Here is a 19,467-nt window from a genome sequence, read left to right as displayed (position 1 = left end):
TTGTGAATCTTCTTCTCATTCGGTGAAGGTGTAATATCACATTTTTCATAAAATAAATTAAAAATAATTTTATTTAAAATAAATAAAATTTTAGGAAAATAATGAATTTTTTGTAATAAAATTAATAAGAGAAATAGTTTTATTAATTAAAATAATAGTTTTAAGGTAAATAAAATAAATATATATTTTTAGAAAAAAAATATTTTATTTATTCAATTAACAGTGAGTAAAATATATTTTCTTTATATAAAATGATCAAATAAAAAATAGAATAAATATTCATCGTGAAATTTGAACACGAGGTTTGAAACATATTTTTACACACACCCACCATTGAGATTTTTGAGATAATGACTGTGGTGGAAGAAATATCTCTCGGATTGAGCTTTCTCTTTTCTCGTATACACTCAAATCTGTCTCGGTAAAACTATGATCTCGGACTCATTAACCGTTGGATCATCGTAAAATTTAGACACTAGCTTTGCAACTCATTTTTACACATTCTCATCATTGGAATATGTGAAATAATGATTTTGCAGAAAGAAATTAGTCTCGCAAATTGACAATGAAATGGAGGTTACAATCTCTTCTCTTTCTCTATAACGCTTGAAAATCCTAATAAAACAATCAGAGGAAAAACTTGAGGAGTCTCACAGAACTGCTAGAGATGCCGCTATCACTATCGGACTACACGTGTGAGCCCGCTTAGAGGTAAGGGATGAGTTATTTACAATTGGGGAATAGGGAGAACATGTGTAGGGATCTTTAGAGGATTAATTGAAATGAGTTTTGGGGTGTTTCTATAAATTTTGATCCTATCTTTACAATTATAATTGTAAATTATATATGTTTGACGGACCAATTGATGTCTCCATGAGAAATTATTGTGTTCTTGTGTTGAGTGTGAATCCTAAAAATTAAATTTTTTTAATTAACGCGAATTGTACTTTAAATAATCTTCTCTTTAATAATTTATTTTATACAAATTATTGTCTTTGTTTTATATTTTCCCACGATGATGATCAACATGTTATGTATATATTATAATAATAAAAGTAATAAAATAATAAATTAAAGAAAGTTGTAAAGTTAATACCTAGTAGTAATTTCTTTTGATATAATTTTAAGTTAATTGTTGTAGAAACTCTTTTTAATTGAAAATAGTATAGTTTGATTTAATATATATATATATTGTGTCATGCAAATATTATTATTGTGTGATATGCATATGATTTATGAGGCATGATAAATTGTTATGGAGATTATAACACTGTTGTTGAGATTGAGCATAAGTGCAAAGTTGAACATGTGTTAATTTTTGAGATACACGTAAACATGTGATATGGATTGTTTCGTTGTGATATGTTAAAATTGTGGACATGAAATTCAGTTGTGAATAAATGTGTGTTTAACACTTGATGTGACAATACTAGTGCTATGAGCTATGAATTATATAATAATCTAACTGGTATTTACCTTGAGAAAAGTGTTTATGCGCAGTATTAAAAGAAAAATATAGGATTCATAGTTATGAACCTAAAGTGTTAAATTGTAGTGCAATGTGTTAAACGTGTTTGAAACACGAGTGTGAAGTCATGGGTATTGTATAATTCATTAGCAGTGTCTACGTGCAAAAATTGTTGTAGAGATTAGACCTGAATCAGGAAGGTGAGGTCTTAACGGATTCTTCGGAGTCTAGTCCTTGGGGGTAAAGAAACTTAGTTTGAGTGCTCCTTTAAGCCTATATTGATCCCATATGGTTGGAGCATTCTCACAAAACAGAGTGAACCTGATTGGTTACCTTATGATTTTACTTACTAAGAGTGACCTGACATACTCATTGTCTGGTGTGTCTTGTTATGTACTCCTAAGCGCTTCAGTGTGGTTTTTCACTAACATGGTACCACATTGCATATAGGCTTGAGTTTCAGTATAATTGTTGCATAACGTCTGCTAATTGTTTATTATGAAATTCATGAGTGTTATTACGTCTTGACCCGAGTGTGTGATTCATGTGTAATGTGATTAATGATTAAAAATTAAACTTTAAATGATAAAGTGGTGAAGTGATGTGGATTGTATTAAGTTGAGTTATGTTATAAATACTTCTATAATTTATTTTAATCATGTCTTTGTTTATTTGTTTTTTTAGAAATATGATAACTCACTCTCTATGTGCTATTTGTGTTTGAATATTGCGATGATCTCGAACCTTGTGTTCGTGGGAGCAGATGATTAAGTGGATAACTTTAAAGAATCTCGTGTTAGAGGACGTTGTGACACAATGCTCTGATAGAATATGATATTGGTGTTGAGTTTTTATTTTAATCGCATGATGTTATTTTATTTTATTTTACCTCACTGATTCAACAAAAATTCCTTTGTAAACTTTGACAGCGTTGTTCTGAGCTGGATATACTTTTAATAAGTTTTATTTGATAATAGTGAAGTGAACGTGAACTTTTTACCCACTTGAATTTGTTTATTTGTATTTTTATATATTTTATTTATTTATATGTATATTGGGGTAAACGGTGTCACAGAAGGGGAAATAAATCTAGGTCATTTAAAATGCAGTTAGTTAATGATATTTGTGTATAAAATTTAATAGACTTAGTATAGGGTTAATTTTGAATTAAGGTCGAAACATTCCCAAAAATTGAACACCATCCCTCACTCCCTTGCTTTTTTTCCGAGTACAAAAATACAAAATAGTCATACCTAATAAAGGCTTGTGAAGTAACTGATGAGAGTTAACAACTTATATTTAATTTAAACGTTGCAACAAAGATAATTAATGGCAAGGGATCATTAATTAAAGAAAATCACCTAAGAAATATCTTATTTTCCCCAAAATATTAGGGTTTTTTTGTCCTATTTTTATGCTATTTAATGTATGGACAACCCAATATCAGCAATTTGTCCATTATTTTACTTGAGAAACAAAGAAGTGTCAGAACAAAATATCTCCATGTAGGTTCTCTATCTCCTTATAAAAAGACAAATCGAAGTCAAATATTTCTTTCTTTTTTAATTTGGAGGTATCTAGGGCTTCTTATTAGGCACTCAACTAATCTTTCTCCCACCCGATCGGTCCATTTTAGAGTAAATTAGTACCTTTAGATGTGACTTCATACTAAAGCCCGATACAAACCCAAAATCGAGCATCTCCGACCAACAATAAAATAAAATTTACTATAATATATTTTATATTAACTATCTCAATACAATTCATATTAATTATCTTAATGTAATGATAGCAACAGGGGTCATGACGACAACAGAGAATGTGGTGGTAATGATGGAAGCAACAACGATAGTGTCAATAGTGTTGACAACAACAATGGCTATAACAACAACAACAACGATGATGATAACAACAATAACGATAGTTGTAGCGATAGTGATTTAGGGGACATTGGTAGGAGTGTAAATGACCCAAAGAATGTTGGGATGGATCTAATTTAAGACATAACCCAATGAAATGTAGTTGGGTTGAGTTCAATATTTTTTGTTAAACAACTCAACCAAAACTAACTCAACTTGATTTGACTTAACTCATTTTTAGTCCGTCAAAAATTAATTGAGACAAATGACCCATAAAAATAAATTAAAAAGAAAAAAATGTTGATCCGATGAACTAGCCCTCCCCAACTTGTCATGAAACTTTTTTAGCAGGCTGAAATAGGACAGACCAAAAGGAGCTGATGGATTAGTCTAATCAACCTAAAAGGGTGGGTTAAACAAACCAGCACATTGGATCAAGTCCCTTTTACCATCTCTAATTCTATCTTAGATTCAAATTCTGCTGCTCAGAATTGATTTATACCTTACATTTTTAAAATTCAGTATCAAATAAAGTTTTTATAAATGAATAAAAGAAATAAAGTTTTTATAAATACTTGAGATGCCAGATTAGGCATCCCTCATTCAAATGTATCCAATCACTTAATTTGCACGTACATGTCGTCCTAATTCTAATCATTCTTTTCTCTATGATATTTCTCCTTCATCAAAACAAAGGTACATTCCTAATAAACAACAAATGACAGTGTAATAAAAGTAACTGGATGTCATACTTTATCAAAATTGAAACGTTGATAAAAATTTCTTATAGCAGAACCATTAGGCGCCACTAAGACATGTACAATAAAATCGGGGACCTAACTGTTTAAAAGAAAAAATAAAGGGTCAAGAACCCTTAATGCCTATATCTGACCTATGATAAAAAAAATTCAGAAATGTAACTAGCAAGTGTGTCATGCAACTGGCAAAAATTTTACGACTGAAAATTAAGTTGTCTTTGGCTTAAGTCGCTTCACCCTGGAATACAAGAAAACACCAGCAAGAGCTATAGCAGTCCCTGTAGAGGAATACCACATAAAATCTCAGCAAGAGATATGGTAAAGAAAAAACTTTAAACACTGTTCTTCAAATGATTCCATTTGGAACCAGAAAAAAATAGCAATTTTACCCAATGCGTTAATTGGTGATACTGGTGTTTGGAAGAAGATGACAGAGCTCACGATGACCACAACCCTTTTCACACAATTTCCTACAGAGTGGGTAACAGGTGACACCTTCTGCAGTATCATATAAGAAACCTGCACAGTTTATTCAAACAAAATTATCTCTACATCATTAAGGAATACAAAAAACCTATCATTGAAAAGAACCACGCAAAAATATATAATGACTTCAGATAAAGGCTACTAATAGTTAGTAACAAAGTAAGCTCTTTACCCCTTTACTTTTTCTTTTATGATGATCTTATATGAAAAAGATTTCACTATCATTTTCATTTAGCATAGGCACACAGTTCTTTAACAGCACGCAATTCTTTTTTTTAGGCAAAAGCACACAATTCTCAAGATGAACTTAGGTAAGAAGTGTTTCTATTTCTATTAAAATGGTCAGAAGCACATTAAAAGTGGACATGCTGCATTCCTATTGTCAAGTTATTTTCAACAATGAATGCAGCTGATTCTAACATGAGTTGTACTATTCTTAGGTACGTGATTTATAACGCATTTTTACGACTTCAATTTTCTTTTTATTTTTCTTCATTACATCACTCATTTTATCTATTAATTGAAAAAAAAAAAGTTATACAAAAATGTTGTAAAAATTGAATTTCTCTTCCAACATTCACATGCTTTCCATAAGATTGTCAGAAAACAGGATACCACAACTTACAGCACTGTTGATTCTCGCTATCACTGTTCATGGTATCTATCATCTGATCCCATACTTATCTCTCTTCTCTTCCTATCTATCTTTTTATTTACACAAGTTTGTGCAAATTTATTTTAGAAATACAATTTCTCCAATACAAATACCATGCTGAAATGAAATGACGTACAATACAAGCAAACAAACTATCTCACAGCATAGTAGCCATAATGTCATATTGTCTCTATTTTTCTTTTTTTTTTTTTCTCGGCCAAATGTTATTTGTTAGTTTTTTGTTAGAATGTTATCATATTGTCAATAGAAAGTTTTGAACACCATGCAAAGAAATATTAAAGAAATTGTTTCTTTTTTCTTGTTTTCCATAAGTAACATTTACTGATGTTTAAATCTAATTGTCACGAAATGAAAAATTGAAGAACCGGAAGTAGTAACACTTTTGAATAAAAGGGAGACAATTGTGCATAGAAGAGGAAAACTCACTTGCTGATATGCATGGAAACATAGTGCAGCAAGAAGTGATCTGATGTACACTTCGTTAACATTTAATCCCTGCCAAGAAAAATGTTATGATGACCAATTAGTAGCCTTAACACCATAATATATTTCGATTGTGAGAATTGTAACAGAAATCCTATCAATTTCAACCATCAAGAATTCAAAACACTCACAGCAGATTGCAGGTAAGCAGGGGTAAATTTGACACCCTCCATCAACAAAGTTACAGGTACTGATAACAAGAATGACATAACCGTTATTATTGAGAAGAGGGTTATGTTGTCCATAGATTCCTGAGAAGAACAAAATGTCTTTTATTTTCTGCTTGTTTAAAAAGATGAAATGTAATACTAATAATATAGGAGTGTCATAAAATGCTACTCATTCTTAGCAAAAAATTATTGTCAACAACAAAAGTACAAAACAAATGCAAAACTTTGAGACGTGTTCGTAGATCATATTACCTCCTTGTTAACCATGACTTTTTTGCTAAGAACATTACGAGATTGATTAGTCAAATTGGAAGCCATTGCACTCCAAAATCCAGCCCTATTCAATATACCAGAAAAGAAAATGCCACTTATTAGAACTCAAATGACCACATATGTTCCTTTCAGATGTTTGCATTTCCTCTCTTCTCTCCCCCTTCGATGGAATCCTAGTTACCAGCCACATGATATGGGTACGACTATGCCGTTTGTGTAAGTATGCAGTTTGTTACTTTTTACATTATTAATACAGGACCTTTTTCTAAAAGAAAACTTGCTACATGATATGCAAGGTTCTAAAAAATTGTCCACAGATGTGATCTCGCTATGTCAAGGATTTTTAGCTCTGTGTAACCACATTGTCGCTGTAACTGTAGCCGCATCAGCCACATTTGTCTATAATTTCTAGCAATGCTAAGGATCGTGACAGAACTACAGCCGTGACCCCAATTTAAAACCTTGACGATACTATGTTGTACCCAACAGAGTTATTGAGAGAATTTTGTAACTACGGAACAAGACATGCAGTGCAGGAGAGGTTACCAATTGAAAGAGGCCTCGGTAGCAGACGCTAACGCCACCCCACCAACAATAGGCACAAGGGAACCAACAACCCATGCAGTAGGCGCCTGTAAGAAAATTAAAGTAAAAAATGGATTAAGGTTGGAAACAACATTATATAACCATTATATGATACAGGTTTTTTTTTTTTTGCTCTGCAATACCTCATTCATTACTTCTTTTTTTATCCGAAAGAATCAAACTAAGCTGGACCCCCTTAACATACCTTATTCATTAATGAAAAACTTTGCAAAAGAAATTTACAAAGGAACAAAGATAAGCAAATACGAAGAGAACAAAGCCATGTCATGATGACAGCAGTCCCTATATAATAAACGGTAATAAACGGATCATAAAATTCGTTGAAAAGAAACAACAGGAACAAAAACTTAGGCTACAAAAAAAAATAATGCCTGGTTGCAGTAACATATAAGGTTCTAAGTTCTAACCTCTCCAAGGAACATAGCAGAAAGGAGCACTGAAAAAAAAGGCTCCATCGCTTTTATAGTGTGAGTGAAAGACACAGCAACCTGTCCGAGACTCATGTTGGTGAAAAGGTTCCCTAAAGTATGTACTAGAGCCAGTGGCAATATCGCTGCAAGCTGCAACCCACGAAACACAAACAAACATTAACACACACAAAAGAAAAACACAACAATACAAAACAGAAACTGAAGAAATTATAAGATTGTCTTGATGGTAAAAGGAGAAGAGAGGGAAGAAAAGGTTGTAAGTTCGATTTATCTGATAACAAAAAAAAACTAGCCATTAACAATTAACATTTTGCAAAAAAAAAAAAAAAAACAGAAACAGAGGAAATAATATAATATTATATATAACGTAAAAAAAAAAAATAGAACAGTAACACAAACATGAACCTACCTGGGCGCCACTAACTTTAGGTCTCTTATAGAGATTGAAACTCCACATGAATGCTACGAAGAGAGACCCCACAGCGAACTGAAGGGTGCTTACGGTTAAAGGGAAATGGTAGACCTTTAAGACCTGTTTGTTGTAGATGTTGAAGTAGATGTTGAAGAGGATCCAGAGCCCAAACAGGGCTCCAAGTTCCAGAGTATTGAGCAGAGTGTTGCCGGCGCTGCTCTCCGGCACGGAGGTTGCTCTGGCATGGAAGGGGTGAAAGTGTGAGGGAGCGAGTTTGAAAGATGGAGAATAAGCAAGAGAACATGGTTGACATGGGAATGAAGAGGGAGTGAGAATGACGTTGAGTTTGGAAGTGGAAACAGAGACAGAGCGTTTGAGAGGTTGTTTTGGGAGAGAGAGGGAAGGGGAGAGAGAGAAAACTGTGCTCTGCATTTTGGAGATCACAACAGAGTCTCTGAAGGGAGTGAGTGATGCGGTTCTTTCTGTCTCGCTTCAACGCAATGGTTGACCGTGACGTGTTGGACCAGGTTTTTAAGGCTGCATTTAAATTTTTTATAATTAATACTAATAAATAAATAAATAAATAATGAAATGCTTCCTAAATAAGAAGTGAAGAACAACGACTGCATCATGAATCTGGATTCAAATGTGGGATATTCCATTCTAACGATGGACCATTATTGTAGCACTTGTTGTTAGTTGTTACTATAATAATTTGATACTATTGCATTTCTTTTTCTCCTTGTTTGTCTTTCTTTGTTAGGAGAAACGTGTCAAATTTGGTCCTCAAAATATTCCTAAATAATATGCTTACCTTATTCGAGAGAATTTTAATTTGTCTATATGCACAGTGACTCAGATCACACAAAAGTGTGCTTACCCATATTTTATAAAACAAATGTTAGGTAGAGCCAAAGAGGAAACTAATGAGAAAATTCTACTTTTGCATATTAATATAAAATATATGTCATGGAAATTAAGTAATAATTTTTTTTTCTTTTTTTTACAGAATTACTTTTTTTCTTAATTGAAACATTTTTTTACTTTTAAAGTGATTTTTTAGACATTTAATGTGTATATTTATACAGTTTTAAATGATATTTTGAAACATTTATATAAACTCATTATTTTATCAATTTTTCAGAAAATTAATATTTTAAATTTTTACTAAATTTAAAAATATTTGTAAAAATTGCATGAGAACATGCTGCTTTCTGAGAAGTAAAGTATGACTTTTGATCTTGCTTTTCAATTTTGATGGCCACTTTCTTTGCAAATGGGAGGAGGTGCCAATGCTTTATGGTAATTGAACCTAAAATTCCCACCAATATCTAGCCGCCAGCTTAAACTCTGAATATGCATGTATCTATAACTATTAATTTGTAACTATTAATAATCAAAATTATCTCATTTGGTTTGGTGTATATATTTTTGGCAAAGTTGTATTTTTTTATCCTCCAATTTATCTTTAATTTTGATTTTGGTCCCCCTTTAAAATTATTAACAAATTTTGTCCTTCTATTTTATCTCATCACGCAATCTTGGTCCCCTAATCCAGAATTAGACGTGGACTATTACAAGAGAATATTAACTGTCACGTGTCACGTTCATATTGGATGAGGACAATTACGTGTCATAATTTAATTTATCAATGACAACAGCAATGTATTTCATCTTTCATGAATTCGACATCTAGTCAGACTATGACACGTGTCAGTCATCATCCAATAAGAACGTGACACATGACAATCAATATTCTTGTGAAGCATTCAATGTCCAATTCTGGATTGGGGATCAAGATTGCGTGATTACATAAAATAAGAAGACAACATTCGTTAATAATTTTAAAGGAGGATCAAAATTAAAATTGGAGATAAATTAAGGGACAAAAATACAATTTTGCCTATATTTTTTAGATAATTTTACTCTCCATTAGTTTATTCTTTTTTTAACAATTACCCCACTATTTTTTAGTTAGTTATTTTCTTTTCTTACTTTTTTAAATTTCTAAACCTTTTTTTCTTTATTTTATTTTATTTAAGATATATAGAGAGACACAGAGTGCCTTTTTCCCTAATTAAAATTATAAGATTTATGTATTATATTTAATCAATTTTTTCTCTTTGTCAAATGTCACATTATTTTTTAATTCGTTAGATTAAAGATTAATATATTTCATCATACGGTTTATTGTTAACCCAATTTTTTTTACACATAATTGTGTTTAAATATAATTTAATTACCAAAGTATACCAATAAATTAGGATTATTTTGATGTTTATGTTTTGAATAAACCCTCGTACCTTTTCCTTCCTCATAATAAACACTAGAGATACAATTTCTTTGTGTCTTCTATAGGAGAGAATCCTGTTTGAGTTTAAGTGGACCACTACTAGCCACAAAGTTTTCTGTAGGGGTTGTCATGGATCCAAATCAACCCAATAATTTAGTGAATTCAAATGGATTCAAATAAAAAAATTGAATTTGTTCGAATAATTTGATTTGAATCGAATTGAAAATTTATAAATTCAATATGTTCGGATCATCTTGAATTTTACTTATGAAAATTTAATCTAATCCAATCCACTGATTATTTAGTATTTTATTTATTTATTTATTAACATTTAGAGTTTGGGATTTTTAGCCCAGCCTAATTTGATAGTATTTTTTCATTTTTAAATTATTATTGTAATTATAATATAAGACATGGATTAATTTTTAAGTTGGAATGGAATGAAACATTTTCATATTAGACTAATTGTTAAGAAATAGTTTTTGAGTTAAATATATTAAATTGTATATCATTAGATTATTTTTTTGTTTTAAAAAAATGTAGTATTATTTTAATAACAAATCTGATTTGATGTGGTTATAAATTGGATTTGTTTGGATTGGATTGTAAAACTAAATTAGGTAAAATCTGATCCAAATTGAATTAATTAAAATTGATCAGATCAACTAAAGAACAACTAATATATTTAGACTTTTAAAAAAAATTGTATTAACCAACAATTATTTATATATATACACGCACACGAGAATGGTAGGAACATTTGTAGGTAGCACAGTAATACATAAATAATCAAGATAAAACAAAATTAACCTCACGTTATAAAAAATAATGTGATTTTTTTTATAAAAAAAAAGAAAAACCTTGATTGTGTGTTTTAATTTTGATCAATGATAAAATCTAATAATGAATATTTATTTCTCTGACTTTCAAAAGATTCTTTCGATTCAAATCCTCACATAATTTATGTGTATGTGTTATGCGTGTGGTTGCAAATATGAATAGCAGTTGACTTATTTAGTCAATGACCCATAAAAAGGCTAAACTAAAAACTTTCAACTAGGTTTCATCAAAATTGTCACACAAAATAAAAAAAACTAAGTTACTTCAAACTAAACATAAGCATAGGGCAATTGATAATGCGCTGCTCCTCATAGTTAAATGTACCCTTCTTTCCGTGATAAAAAAAAAAAATGTACCCTTCTTTCACATTTTTTGTATTTCCTCAAAAACACTTTTTGAAACTTAAATTTCTGATCGTATTTTTGTTAATGGGTAAATGTTAAAAAAAATCGAAATGTATTTAATAAAATTGTGTTAATAAAATCGTTCCTAAGATCTTTTTAACTAAGGTTATTTCAATATAACTAGCTAAAAAATTAGCTAGAAGCCAAAATTCGGTAGCTAAAAAAATTAACTTATTAAATTATAATTTTTTTATAAAATTAATTGTTGAAATAACTTAAAAGTGTAAAATAATTAAAAAATAATAAAATCATGATTTATTTTTTAAAAAAATAAGCAAAGGAATTGATAAATATATTAAAAATAAAAATGAAAAAAAATATAAAAGTTAGAAAGTAGGGTTTCAAAAAATCTTATTTCAAATAGCGTTTCAAAAAATCTTAGAAACTACTAAGAACTTGTTTACCAAACAACCAAAAGAATTTTTTAGTTAATAAAAAAAACTAGAAGCTAGTTAAAATGTCTTACCGAACATAGTCCAATTCATGTCCCTTAAAAAAAGTGGTTAATTTAATTAGTAGTATTAAATATGCCAATTATTTGTACTATTATTCAAAAACTAAATTCTAAAAAAGAGTTTTATAATTAGGAATGAAAGAAATACTAATTTTGGAGACAAAAATTCAAAATAACATCAACTCATATAAGTAGGTATTCACCTTCTTCCAACTCCTTGTTTTTTCTTCGTGGGCTTCTTATTTGTGTTCATAACATATTGTTATTTAGTGTTAATGTCGATGGAGAAATCGCTAATGAGTAATGACCTACCACTGAGATGACTTCTTTGTGCGCTAATGGGATCACTTTGTTGTGCCAAAGTCAAAGAAAGACAAACCTTTGGAAATTTCAATACTTGAGTCAAAATTTGGTAGAGTAACCACCAAGGTATATGAATTATGCATACCTAATTAAAGGTGTCATGAGGTATTTATAGACGAAGTGTTAAGGAGTTTGATGGTTCTTTCATCGTGAGCTTGTCACATCTCTTAATGAAATCTATTGCGAGATGTGACAAAATGTCTTTTTTTTTACTTGGTGTCTATGACCATAGAGTTTACTTGAGGGTGATTGTATGACAACAAAGATTGTGTGATTAGCAATTTAATAATCATTGTCATTGAGAATAAATTGAGTGTTTGATTAATATGATAAAAGACAAACCAATTGACTTAATCAAAATTCAAGTCAAGTGTTTAGTTTCATTTTACCTCCACTGCCCGTATCTTTTTTTTTACCATGTTATATTATTGTAACTTATAAGAGTTGGGTATCCCTTGTCCTTTGTATCAATGAGTTTTCCTTTGTTGATAAGAAAAAATCATGTCATAGTTGTGAAATATTTATCAATACATTAATAACTTGTGTAATGCCCCTAATTATTGATTTATTGGTAGTTCGCATGGTACTTTACTCGATAGCACTTCACTTAATTCTTTGTTGGTTAAAATTCTCTACCGATCAAAATCATTTTTAGGTAATCCTTCGTGAAACTTCGATAATCATCATTGACTTATTTTCAAATTAATGATATATATAATATCAATTAATTTCCTTTAAATTATTATTAATTATATATTCTCATACCTTTATAATATCTAAACCTTTTCTTTCTTTGGTGTGATTGGTTGGGTATTATACTTTGTAAGTTGGGTCTCACTTCTTTATTTTAATCATATACTATTAGTAAGTATTGCCCAAGGGATCTAAAGTGTAGATCCAAGGCAGACATTGCGCCACGTTTGAAAATTGAGATTAATAAACATTCACATATTTTTCTATTCCCCTTTCCCATAATCCCATCGACAAAATATCCTGTGTTAACGATTAGCGGCACGTGTATGTTTCATGTCCATGAACAACAAAAATGGATTGTGGTTCTTCATACTTCAGAGTTTCGGATACAATCCATAAAGAGCGAAATGGAATATTTTACAGCATAGTACAATCTCCATAATACCCTCAACGAAACGCAAGAACTGGTATATAGTCATGGTCGGAAATTGGAATTAACTTCCCAGAAATTAAACGAAAGTATGTACCCTAAAAAATAACAGTATAAAATTTGCAAAGTTACATTTTTAATTTAACTTTAGCCGCGGAAAAGGTTTTTGCGTTGCGTTGCACTAGCCCCTGCACAGTAGTGTGGTACGATGATTTGATTTTGATAAGATAGGTCTGTGCTGTGGGGAAAATTGGAAGCATCGATCGGAAAATGCAATCGTTATCGTTGAGTATGAGTCTGAGGAGTAGTAGCTTAGTGAATTTTCTTTTGCTGGGTTCAGAGACGAGAGTGAGAAGCAGAAGGAGTGTCATCGTAGCGTGTGCTTCAGAGGGAGACAGTGGCAGCAGTAGCACAAGCTCGTTTCTCTCTCGGACCCAAACCTACGCTCTTCTTAAGCAACAATTGCAAGTAGCTGCTAAATCCGAGGTTAGTTAGTTAGTTTCTTGTTTTCCCTCTTACTTGTGCAATTTGAAATTGGAGATAAGCACCGTTTTTTGATTATATTCTTTAGGATTACAAGGAAGCCGCTAGAATTCGAGACTCGTTGAAGCTATTTGAGGACGAGGAACCTGTTTTGCGTCTGAGGAGACTATTGAAGGAAGCAGTTGCTGAAGAGAGATTTCAGGTGTCTATTATTATGTGGTTGAGTGCCTAATTAATTGTTTATGCACTCGAGTTGTGCTAACTAGTGCATGTTTGAATTAAAGTTTGTAAACTGAAGGTTGTTAAACTTAAGTTTGCTAACTGAGTTTGCAAAAGTATCCGAGTCTTGCATCTCCAAAACTTAGTTTCCAGACACAATTTTACTCTCAAACATATTTTTGGAGGGTAACCAAAAAAATACCTTTAAAATCATTTTGTTAGGGTATAAGTGTTAGGTGAAGTTCCATATTAGATAAGAATGAAAAAGTTGGACACCATGTAAATGAGGAAAAGACCCTTAAGTTTTGGTTTAAAGTGTGGTGTCATGTCACTTATGTGGTGTGCTTGAGGCCTGTCTCCCTAGTGTTCTATTCCCTCATATTTTGGATTAAAGTTTGGTGTTAGGTTCACTTTTGTGGTTTGTTCAGAAGGGTTAACTCCTTTCTTTTATTTGGTAAATTTCAGACTTTAATAATGCCTATGCTTTGTCAGTATAACATTTTTTACACCGTCAACCAATTAGAAACCATGCCTTGTAGGATAATTATTGTAAAAGTCAATAAACTTACTATACGCGGTGATTTGTGATTAGATGTGTAAAACTACTTTACACTTTTAGTCTATAGCTTATTTTCTCTAAATTGCATGCCAGTTTCTCACCCAATAATTTGGGCTCACTCTCTGTCTAGTGAGACTCGTGTGAAATTATTAGAGCATTTCGAGTGAAGGATTCGGTTTGGGTTAATTCCTTTGAAGTTAAGTTAATTCTCCACTCACTAGAATTCACTTAAACTATTTTTATTTGGAAAGATTTTTTTTAATGGTTGAGCAAGTTGCTTGTATAAGTAACTTTTATAAAAACTCATCTGCTCCAATGTTATTATCAAGTAGCTTAACTTTAAGAACCAATAAGCAACTTGATTAGAGTTGGTTTTACTAGTGCTTTTCATATAATAAATAACGTGTTTCTGTGCTTGAGATGGCAGTAGCACCACCTTGCTTGAATTTTAATTTGTCTTGCTCATTCCTCTCAATAAGTTAGACAGGACAGATGAAAAATTTACACTGCTTTCAAAATTTGTTGGACTATTGTTACGTCTGTGATCCAATTTTTCAAAATTCAATAAACACTTTCCTTTCAAGTCTCAATTCAACCACTAAATGGTGTAATAAGTACATATCTCAACTTTCATACCTCTACATTCAACCCTCTATCAGATCAGCACTCCTCAGTCCTCACATCTTTCACCTTGAATTGACAAAACGTGACCTATATTACTCTGTGTGTTTTGAGGTATGATTCCCTCATTAATTTTACATTTTGACACCGTTTCCTCTCTCTTTTCAGGATGCTGCTAGTTATCGTGATGAGCTAAACAAAATTGCTCCACACTCTCTTTTAAAATGTTGCAGTGATGCTACAACATTGGTATGATCCCTACTTTCAGTTAAATACTTTTTGTCTCCTAGATAGTTCTATCTTGATGTAAGCTATCTCAAGAGAAATACAATTAACAAGGAAAGCAACTTCCCTTTTTTAAACGGTCTTTTAAGTTGATTGCACTTTTAAAATATTAGTTCAATACCATGTCTTCAAAGATGGAAACGCTGAGTATCTCTGTTGGAATAGTTTGTCTTTCATGATTTCTCCCTAAGTTTCAGAATACCCCTGCAAGATGTCTTAGAAAGTTATTTAATAAAACTATATTTATTTTCCTTCAAACTCTTCAAGGAAAAAAATATAAGTGCGTATTTCATGAGATATTGGGTACTTTAAGCACACACTAAAAATAATCGGAAATCTTAACATTTAATTGTGACTTATTCAGGGAATCAGGGTTCAAGTTAGGAGTGTATATATAGAGGGCAGAAGTCAGCCTTCAAAGGGGCTATATTTCTTTGCATATAGAATAAGAATTACTAATAACTCAGAACACCCTGTTCAACTTCTTAGAAGGCATTGGATTATAACTGATGCTAATGGGAGAACGGAAAATGTCTGGTAAGTTAATTATTCTTCTCTTTTGCTATATTGTTGTTATGATTCCAAAGTGTTTTTCTTTTTTCTTTTAAACCCGGGGGGCACATAGTTAATGCCAGAACACAAATACTTTGATCCTGGTCAATTAACCCCACTTAATAGAAAAAGATCGTTGTTGTTTTAAACTCAAAGGGATTCAAATTCAACATAACTTCTCTAATTCATTTTCCACATGACAGGGGAATTGGAGTTGTTGGTGAACAGCCATTAATACTTCCTGGGAATAGTTTTGAATACTCTTCAGCATGCCCACTGAACACACCAAATGGTAGAATGGTAAGATTTTTGTTGCAATTTCCTGGGGTAGTCAGAATTGATTTGAGTAAGGTACCCCCTTATAAATTATAACATTATTGGTGATGTTTGGTAATTGGTAATAATAATACTACCTTTCTATCGAATAGAAGCATAAGAGATTCCAATACTTTAGGTATTGTGCAATCAAATAGTAATATAATTATAACTGCGGAGAAAGATAAAAGCACCGGGTTTCCTCCTTCCTTTTATTTACATATTCTCTTAAGAATACTGATTGATTTGCTTCAATCAAATAAATTTTATACTTAAATTGTCAACAGGCCAGTGCTGGGTTTCTGTAGAAGTTCTTATCTGTAAACATACGTGACATTAAGTTTGAGTGGATGCAACGCTGCCATGATTTCTATCCGATCAACTGTCATTATTTGCATAATCAACAGATCTTACCATAGGAAAAAGAAAGCCAAAGTAAAAGCCTTATTGAAGCACATATTTTGACATGCTTCAGTGTGGGTGATTGTTTCATGGTTGCATCCAATTTTACTTCAGAATGAGTTGGTATTATGATTTTAGCCATGCAGCACTCCTAGGTTCTTCATCAAGTGAAAATTGACGGAGAATTGTAAACTATACCCCTCAATAATTTGGATTCATTGGTTGTTGCATTGCATGTTTTATTCGAGATGCATTTCTACTTTCACGGATTGCCAGATGCGTCTCCATCATATCCCACATAAAATCAGGCTTTTATATTATAATGCAGGAAGGTGATTATGAGATGATCCATGTAGAAAGAGTAGGCTCACAATCATTCAATGTGGCCATTGCCCCGTTTTCTCTCTGTCTGCTTGGAGATGATGAAGGTTGTATTATTTAAAATTGAAGTGCTGCATCAGCTTCTGCAACATGTAAATTATTATCATTCTCTTCGCCATTCCAAAGTATTAAAGCAGGCTACTTGCTTTATTAATTAAGTGTAAGATATCTTATTATTACGAATAAATTTGATCAGCATACATTTGTATTTTATTGATATCAATAAAGAAATCAATATTTATAGAAACCAATAGCAGAATTGAATCAATTGACTAGGTAATTTAACTACGACGACGACGACCATGAAGCTGATGAGGTAAATGCCGCTTTGGGTCGGGCTTGCAGTAGCATTAGAATTTAATAATTTTTGGGGGAAATTGCACTCACCTTCCCTGAAATCTCTTTAAATGACACCCCCTCCAATTTTTAAAAATAACCCACCATCTCTTCCTTTTTCACTATCTCATTTTTTCTTTAACCACCAAGTTAACCTTATAGCAACTCTAGGACACATTCATTAATCACTATTACATTTTATAATTTCCACCAGTATATACTTGATCTAAACTCTAAAAGTATCTTCAATGAAATTGTTTACATGAGTTGTTTAATTTTTTTTTCCCACTAGAACAGATGATATGATGTTGTTTATATAAACACCATTGTTTATATTAAGAATTATTATTTAACAAATTTATGTCATAAATATAATATTTTTCATGCATGGTAGGATCCGCAAAATTAAGTTAATCATTCACTTCAACAATCTTAGAATTGAAGTGAATCTTCATGTAGAGTGTTTTAAATCTATGAGAAATTACAAGACTTATAAAATAATAAATAACTCATTTACATAATTATACATTGTAGACACTCTAAATAATCTAGATAAAATATAAGAGTTGTCTCTTGGAGAAACAAATAAGCAAAATCAACTTTCATTATTAACTTGTTCACTGTTAACTTATATTAAGTTAATTTAAGAAAATGATTAGTATTTTTACTGTTTTGTGAGTTTCTGAAAAAGTTATATGCTTGCTTGTAATTTTATATAAAAAAAAAACTTTTAAATATAGTGTTAAAACCGGATCGGATCAGCTTGAACCTACTTATATTTCTTTCTTTTTTTATACCTAAGACTAACAAATTAAAACGATTTTGTATTAATTGATTTATGCACTTAGTGATACATATACCCCTAATTTAAACAAAAGTGTGGTTGTATTTCACAAAAATAGGGCTTGTGCAGTCTTGCGTCAGCTTTTGGGTTAGTTTTGTGTTTTGGGGATAGGGCGGAATTTATCTAACTTGTACGGCTGACAAAAGTACTTTTGCATGTTTTTTTTTTTAAAATACATTATCTATTTTTTTATTTTCAAAAAATATTTCATTCTCAAAATTCAATATATTTTATATTCCAAAATTATAATATTAAGCAATGATATTTTAGAAACTACACAAATAAAATTTTGGAATTATATTTACCAAATGTGTAAGACAAACTCCAATCCGTCTTCTCTCCTTAGGATTCTTAAGTGAGTTTAACATGTATATATAATTTTTTTAAACCTTTTTCAACTAAAGCCCTCATAAGTACCCAATCCACCTAATTCGGCATCTCCAAAAAAATTACTAAATGGACCCACCAATTAACCCACATTCCATTGTCTCTATGTCTATTTTTGTTTATTTTCTTGGAAAATATTTTTTCATAAAAAAATATTTTAGGAAGTTTTATAAAACTTTCTCTTTAAAATTAGTTAGTTTTATAAAATGCTACGTTTGGAAGTATGATGTAATTGAGAGATATTTTTCTTTATTTGAACATTCATGAATCATGATTTATGTAAGAACATGATTTTCTTTTTTCAGAAAGTTGACGAACTTATCTCCCTTTTAATTAATTTTAAAACTCATTTTTTTCCTCCGAAGTCTTATTAAATTTGATGAACAATTTAAAAGTTTTAATATTATGTTAAAATTATTTAAAATAAACGAAATGAAATAATATTAAATTATATTATTTGAATTGTTTTAAAAAAAATTAAAATACAATAAAACATGTTAAAAAAACATTTTATTTTTTCATCTAAACTTTTCTTTCCCTTTTTCAAATATAAGCATATGAATCGAGACTATTTTTTTAATTTTTAATTTTAAATAAAAATTTAAAATTAAATATCTAAACATAATCCAATATAGGCAAACCACTACTTCTCATCTCTACAAATGCTTGTTTGTCTTAACTTTCTTCTCCTTTTGTCATATCTAATTTTCTATGCATATGCAGCAAAGCAGAAGCGTGTTTGGCTTACCAAAAATCAAAACCAAACCCTTACCAAAAATGCCATCCTCCAGCTGTCAAGCGTGAGAAACTCCCATATTTGTAGTCAAGCCTGGTCTCACCTGTGGGCCCCCGTTCAATCTCCTTAAGAAAAGCACCCTAAGTTATCTTTTAATACTTGTATAGTTATATTTTTTTTTTCTTTTCATTATATTATTTATTTTAGTTTATATTTTTTTATTTTTTCCTTTGTTATAAAAAAGTTAT

At 30.9% G+C, this 19,467-nt stretch overlaps 2 protein-coding genes across 4 annotated transcripts; one reads left to right on the top strand and one right to left on the bottom strand.

Annotated features, from left to right (window-relative positions):
• Positions 1 to 4,046: 4,046 nt before the first annotated feature.
• LOC114391973 (triose phosphate/phosphate translocator, non-green plastid, chloroplastic-like) lies at positions 4,047 to 8,138 on the bottom strand. Of its 2 annotated transcripts, XM_028352995.1 has the most exons (9): positions 7,814 to 8,007; positions 7,620 to 7,787; positions 7,187 to 7,339; positions 6,720 to 6,805; positions 6,153 to 6,237; positions 5,862 to 5,981; positions 5,674 to 5,742; positions 4,475 to 4,604; positions 4,047 to 4,363 (listed from the first exon to the last, which is right to left on the bottom strand). In XM_028352995.1, exons 1-9 carry the CDS (start codon positions 7,865 to 7,867, stop codon positions 4,293 to 4,295), a joined length of 936 nt encoding a protein of 311 aa, XP_028208796.1. In that variant the 5' UTR covers positions 7,868 to 8,007; the 3' UTR covers positions 4,047 to 4,292. The 2 variants fall into 2 exon arrangements, with proteins under 2 accessions (XP_028208796.1, XP_028208795.1); XM_028352994.1 differs by having other exon boundaries at positions 7,620 to 8,138.
• A 4,969-nt stretch (positions 8,139 to 13,107) lies between these two features.
• LOC114394125 lies at positions 13,108 to 17,167 on the top strand. Of its 2 annotated transcripts, none has more exons than XM_028355706.1 (6): positions 13,108 to 13,585; positions 13,671 to 13,784; positions 15,150 to 15,230; positions 15,631 to 15,803; positions 16,022 to 16,118; positions 16,421 to 16,857. In XM_028355706.1, the coding sequence occupies exons 1-6, from the start codon at positions 13,370 to 13,372 to the stop codon at positions 16,439 to 16,441; spliced, it is 702 nt and encodes a 233-aa protein (XP_028211507.1). In that variant the 5' UTR covers positions 13,108 to 13,369; the 3' UTR covers positions 16,442 to 16,857. The 2 variants fall into 2 exon arrangements, with proteins under 2 accessions (XP_028211507.1, XP_028211506.1); XM_028355705.1 differs by lacking the exon at positions 16,421 to 16,857 and adding an exon at positions 16,864 to 17,167 and having other exon boundaries at positions 13,112 to 13,585.
• Positions 17,168 to 19,467: the final 2,300 nt, after the last annotated feature.

Source organism: Glycine soja, chromosome 17 (assembly GCF_004193775.1).
Source record: "Glycine soja cultivar W05 chromosome 17, ASM419377v2, whole genome shotgun sequence".
NCBI lineage: Eukaryota > Viridiplantae > Streptophyta > Magnoliopsida > Fabales > Fabaceae > Glycine > Glycine soja.
Note: the sequence above shows the minus strand (reverse complement) of the source record. Positions and strands in the feature narration are given on the sequence as shown.

Excerpts from the sequence above, each read along its gene's own strand:
- LOC114391973 (XM_028352994.1), bottom strand. The coding sequence starts at position 8,054 with ATGCAGAGCACAGTTTTCTCTCTCTCCCCTTCCCTCTCTCTCCCAAAA. Across the intron at positions 6,238-6,719 it reads ACCGAGGCCTCTTTCAATTG|GGCTGGATTTTGGAGTGCAA; the intron begins GTAACCTCTCCT and ends TATATTGAATAG. Across the intron at positions 4,605-5,673 it reads GTTTCCATGCATATCAGCAA|GTTTCTTATATGATACTGCA; the intron begins GTGAGTTTTCCT and ends TAAACTGTGCAG.
- LOC114394125 (XM_028355705.1), top strand. The coding sequence starts at position 13,370 with ATGCAATCGTTATCGTTGAGTATGAGTCTGAGGAGTAGTAGCTTAGTG. Across the intron at positions 13,586-13,670 it reads AAGTAGCTGCTAAATCCGAG|GATTACAAGGAAGCCGCTAG; the intron begins GTTAGTTAGTTA and ends TATATTCTTTAG. Across the intron at positions 16,119-16,863 it reads ACACACCAAATGGTAGAATG|GAAGGTGATTATGAGATGAT; the intron begins GTAAGATTTTTG and ends ATTATAATGCAG.